The following is a 5773-nucleotide window of genomic DNA, read 5'->3' as shown; positions in this document are numbered from 1 at the left end:
GTACCTTGCATTGCTATCCAAGGCATTGCATTTAGGTCAAGTTTTTCTTTGGTCAACCTAACCTGCTAACTTTGGCCAACTAACCACGGTACTTAATTTTAGAGTCACATCACGTGGGACCATTATTCATAACATTTAACGATAAGGAGAGAAGTGGCCGCTCAAGTGGTTGGGGTGCTCGCCCACTTGAGTGGCTGCCCACGTTTGATTTCCCCTGAGGATTGCATTTCCAAGTTCACAATTACAACTTCAGATACAAACAAGTGATTGAGCGTCTTGCACTTGTAGGTTTTAATGACCACATGACTTCACGTAATTGGTGTACCTTCCGTTGCTATGCAAACCTCCTATGCAAGATATTGCATTTGCGTCAAGTTTTTCTTTGGTCAACCTAAGTTGGGCCAGCTCAAGGCAGTACTAAATTTTAGAGTCACATCACGTGGGATCCTTATTCACAATATTTGACAATAAGCAGAGCAATGGCAACTCAAGTGGTTTGAGCGCTTGGCCACTTGAGTGGTTTCCCACATTTGATTTCCCTCGCAGATTGCATTTCCAAGTTCATAGTTACAGTTTCAGATGCAGACAAGTGATTGTCTTGCACTTGTATGTTTTATAAAAGTTTGACCATACTTCAGATAATGGGTGTACCTTGCATTGCTATGCAAATCCCTCCTATGCAAGGTATTGCCTTTAGGTTGAGTTTCTCTTTGGTCGACCTGGCCTCCTAAGTTTGGCGAGTTGAGAATAGTACTAAATTTTAGAGTCACATCACGTGGGATTCTTATTCATAATATTTGACGATAAGAGAAGCGGGCGATTTAGGAACTCGCCCACTTGAGGAGTTGCTCGTATTTGATTTCCCTCAGTAAGGATACTTGTAGCCTATCAATGTGGGCCATGGGCAACGTGCCTCTCGTAGATGGTTGTGTGCATAGAAGGGCCGGGTTCACACCATCCACAGCAGCAGCCATCCTCCAAAAGGTGATGTGAAGGGCTACTGTTCTAGTTGCCCAATAGGACGGGACGGGCCCAGACACTGACACAAAAGATTTGTGTCCGGTCGATGAAGGCCGCCCACCTCCTTCAAGTGGCCCATTCCATCTCCTCCAACCGCTAAACCAATCAGACACGGGTGACATAAATTAGTAGCTGGTGACCGTTGATTGTGTGAGCCACCCCACCCAACCGGTAGCCATTCTCCAATTCTACTTCCTCCTCCTTAAGGTGTAGAGCCGCCATACCCACATCTTGGGCTGTGGGCAATCTTGCCTGTCCATGATCCGTTAGATACAAAATGAACAGACGAAGTTTGGCATTTCATGTGCACAGGCTATCAGACAGAAACTCTCCCATGGCTTCCCCTGAGACCCCAGGAACCCAGGGAGGCAGTCAAACGGTTTCGGAGGATTCTTCTGCTGCTTTTACTCGAACTAGTTCTCATTTGTTTACTGCAGGACATCGACAACCGTCTTGCATTGTGGCAATGCAGCTCAATCAACGAGTGCTTATGGCAGAAGTCCTTCACGAAACCCCTCCTAGTGGTAAGTGAACCTGGACAAATTAATTTGAACAGGTAAAACTGTAGATTGGCTAGGCTGACAAATCTGTTGTGCCTTTGACAGAAAAACGCAAGGAATCCAGATTTCAAGCCAAAAATTACGAAGTAGTCACTGTAATTAGACGGCTGGTACAATCCAATTTTTGGGTTAAAGAAATGTATGATAAAAAGGAGTCCGGAAGCAATGGAATCCACAAGGGCAAAGCATGCAGTGGTCAGGTCCGGTCAAAGTGTGAAGATCGTGGCTTGCTGCAGGAATGTGAAAGCAATTACAAGGCTGGCTTGAGCTCGGGAGTACCGTAAGAACTGTGAGAGAACAGTGACTGGGAGATGTTGCGTTTACAGGACACACTCACTTCATTGGACCGGATGCCACAGCTGCTTTCGGTTGATAACTTCATCTGCATTTTGCAGGACTGCAGGAAAAAGAAAATTCTAGCGTTTGGCAAGCGAGTGCATGCTTACATGTGCAAAAATGGGCTGGAAGCTCACAGATCTCTTGGGAACTACCTCGTTCCAATGTTGGTGGAATGTGGAAGCATGTGCGATGCTTGGCTGGTTTTTAACAGGCTAGTTGATCGGAATGTGTATGCTTGGAATTCTCTTATCACTGGTTATACTGAATGTGGAGAATCACATCATGCCCTCAACATGTACCAGAAGATGCAGGATGATTGTGTACATCCTAGCGAGTGTACGTTTCTTGCCCTACTGAAGGCTTGTGCTAAGCTGAAAGACCTGGAAAGAGGCCAAGAAATACATGCTGAGATTGCCAGAAAGGGCTTGGAAGAAAATCTTTTTGTTGGCAGCACCTTGGTGGGTATGTATGCCAAAGGCGGCTTGCTTGCAAATGCACGAGTAGTGTTTGACAGGCTTGCAGTTCGAGATGTGGTTTCATGGAATGCATTAATCACAGGATATGCTGAACATGGTATTGGTGAGGAAGCGCTGAACTGCTACAAACAGATGCAGGTGGACGGTGTCTCTCCAGATGCTGTCACTTTTGTTTGCAGCTTGAGAGCATGTGGCAGCATAGGAGCCATAGATAAGGCCCGCAAAATACATGCTGAGATTGCCCGAAGGGGGCTGGAAACAGATCTTTTTGTTGGCACCACTCTGGTAGATATGTATGCCAAATGCGGCTTGCTGGCAACAGCACGTGAAACATTTGACAAGCTTCCGGTTCGAAATGTGGTCACATGGAATGGGCTAATCGCAGGATATGCTGAACGTGGGCTTGGTGAGGAAGCGCTTAAATGCTTGGAACAGATGCAATTGGAGGGTGTCTCTCCGGATGCTGTCACGTTTGTTTGCAGCTTGAAAGCATGTGGTGCTATAGATGCCCTAACGAAGGGCCAAGAAATACATGCAGAGATTGCAAGGAAGGGGTTGGATAGAGATCTTTCTGTTGGCAACACTTTGGTCGACATGTATGCTAAATGTGGCTTGGTTGTAAATGCACAGGAAGTGTTTGATGAGCTTTCAATTCGAAATGTAGTCTCATGGAATGCGCTAATCGCAGGATATACCAAACAGGAACTGGGTGAAGAAGCACTAAACTGTTTTGAAGAGATGCAACTGGACTGTATCTCTCCAGTTGCTGTCACCTTTGTTTGCAGCTTGAAAGCGTGTGCCAGCATAGGAGCAGTAGATAAGGGCCAAGAAATACACACGGAGATCGCGAGAAGGGGATTGGAAAGAGATGTTCGGGTTGGAAGCATCCTGGTGGATATGTATGCGAAGTGTGGCTCTCTTGCAAAAGCACAGCAAGCATTTGACAAGCTTTCAGTTCGGGATGTGGTCTCATGGACTGCTCTGATTGCTGGATATGCTGAACATGGCCTTGGTACAGAAGCACTGGACTGTTTCAAACAGATGCAACTCGAGGGTGTCTCTGCGGATCTTGTAACGCTTGTTTGCAGCTTGAAAGCCTGTGGCAGTATAGGCGCCATAGACAAAGGCCAAGAAATACATGCAGAGATTATTAGAAGGGGGTTGGAGGCAGATCTTTGTGTTGGCAGCACCTTGGTAGATTTGTATGCTAAGTGTGGCTTGCTTGCAAAAGCACATGAAGTGTTTGACAGGCTTCCATTTCAAAATGCAGTGTCATGGAATGCCCTAATCACAGGATATGCTGAACACGGGCTTGTTGAGGAAGCCCTGAACTGTGTCAAACAGATGCAGTTGCAGGGTGTTGCCCCAAATGTTGTCACGTTTATCTGCAGCTTGAAAGCGTGTGGCAGCATAAGAGCCATAGACAAGGGCCAAGAAATACACGCTGAGATTGCCAGAAGGGGTTTGGAAAGAGACCTTTGTGTCGGTAGCACTGTGGTCAACATGTATGCCAACTGTGGTTGGCTAGCAAGTGCAAGGGACGTGTTTGACAAGCTTGCATTCAGAAATGTGATCTCATGGAATGCACTAATAGCTGGGTATGCTGACCATGGGCTTGGTGAGGAAGCACTAAACTGTTACAAACAGATGCAACTGGAGGGTGTCTCCCCGGATGCTGTCACGTTTGTTTGCAACTTGAATGCATGTGGTGGCATAGGGACCATATTCACAGGCCAAAAAATTCATGCTGAAATTGCTAAAGAGGGGTTGGAAAGAGATCTGTTTGTTGGCAATGCTTTGATTGATATGTATGCCAAATGTGGCTGGCTTGTAAAAGCAAGGGAAGTGTTTGATAGGCTTCCAGTGCGAGATGTGGTCTCATGGAATGCACTAATCACAGGATATGCCCAGCATGGAGAGAGTGAAGTTCTTTTCCATTTGCTTGAGCAAATGACAAGAGAAGGCATAAAGCCATGCGGGGTCACATTCCTTGGTGTTCTTACTGCTTGCAGTCACTCTGGTCTGGTGGAGAAAGGGAAGGAGTGCTTTGACACCATGACCAAAGACTCTGGCATCAGTCCAACTTTTGAGCACCACATATGTCTGGTTGATCTCCTCGGCCGTGCAGGCCAATTAGACGAGGCGGTAGCAATGGCAGAGAATATGCCTTTCCATCCTAACCTTGTTGTGTGGCATACTATGTTGGGTGCTTGTCTAAAGTGGGGTAATTTGGAGCTTGGAAAGCAGGCCTTTGAACGTGCAATGCGATTGGATGAAAAGGATGCTACAGCTTATGTCTTGATGTCTAACATATGCTCATATACAGGGGGATGAGAAGGTCAAGGAATGAAATTGAAAGAACAAGCATGGGAGAATCCAGGACTGTGTTGGACTTGCCTTGGCGGAGCTGTGCTTAGAGTTTTTGTGGGCAATACAAGGCATTCTCAAGGATTGAGATTGAAAGAACAACCATGGGAGAATCCAGGACTGAGTTGGACGTGCTTAAGAGTTTTGGTGGGCAATGCAAGACATTCTTAAGGCAAAAAGCTAGAGATCTTTTCCTCAGAATAAGAGGAAGGGTATTTTCCACATTTGCGGGATGTATAAGATGATGCAAAGAAATTTGGTTTGTGGACATGGTTCGAGGCTAGTTCTCTGGGATGGCAATGATCAGCATCTTGCACTACCTATGCACTCAAGGGGACAGATACGTGTTGTTAAAAACTACACACATTCAGGTGGCTGTCGTGCAGCCACTGGAAGTATACCAAAAATATAGCAGCAAAGTATTTGGCAGGTTCCTCGCCTTCCCAAACCCTTGATTATGTGGAATGCCTTGAAGAATGCCAACTGGGAGTGTGCCTAGAGGAATGCCTTCTCGATTTTTTGAAATCTGTTCCCTTGTAGGGAGAATGCATGCTAAATTGTCCAAAATACTATGTCCTGTTTATGTGCTATTAAAGCACAAAAGCACATAGTTTGTGTGTGTATTTAGAATTAAGAACACATTCAAATACCACCTGATTTCAAAGTTAAGCTCAACACTACATGGGGGGTCCGCGGACGTTAGTTTCTACAATTTATATGCAGTAAGGCACATCCACTGCAGGGGTGCATGTTCTTTCTTTGTTGTGTTCTCTTTCTCTTTTGAGCTTGCTCAACACGATCTCTCTCTCTCCTCACTTTTCTACCAACTTCTTTGGCCGGCACGTGCCGTCTTTCTTCAAGTACAAGCTCAGTTATTCTTGCATACTCTCTTGTTCCTCTCTCAATAGTCTGCCTCCCAACTTCCTTGCAACCACAATCTGGCCTCACAATGATATCCATAGCAATTTCACTGCTACAATGAGGGCCAATTGAAGGCAATGTGTTTTGTAT

At 45.8% G+C, this 5773-nt stretch overlaps 1 protein-coding gene across 1 annotated transcript; it reads left to right on the top strand.

Annotated features, from left to right (window-relative positions):
• The first annotated feature begins 1185 nt into the window (after window positions 1–1185).
• On the top strand, window positions 1186–5394 carry LOC147892764 (pentatricopeptide repeat-containing protein At2g39620-like). The gene is made up of 2 exons (XM_087387526.1): window positions 1186–1544; window positions 1626–5394. Exon 2 carries the CDS (start codon window positions 1892–1894, stop codon window positions 4727–4729), a length of 2838 nt encoding a protein of 945 aa, XP_087243652.1. The 5' UTR covers window positions 1186–1544; window positions 1626–1891; the 3' UTR covers window positions 4730–5394.
• Window positions 5395–5773: the final 379 nt, after the last annotated feature.

Source organism: Dipteris shenzhenensis, chromosome 16, assembly GCF_047967505.1.
Source record: "Dipteris shenzhenensis isolate YYH24624 ecotype China chromosome 16, Dip_SZ_1.0, whole genome shotgun sequence".
NCBI classification, from domain to species: Eukaryota; Viridiplantae; Streptophyta; class Polypodiopsida; order Gleicheniales; family Dipteridaceae; genus Dipteris; species Dipteris shenzhenensis.
The sequence above is the reverse complement of the archived record's forward strand: the minus strand, read 5'-3'. Positions and strand labels throughout refer to the sequence as shown.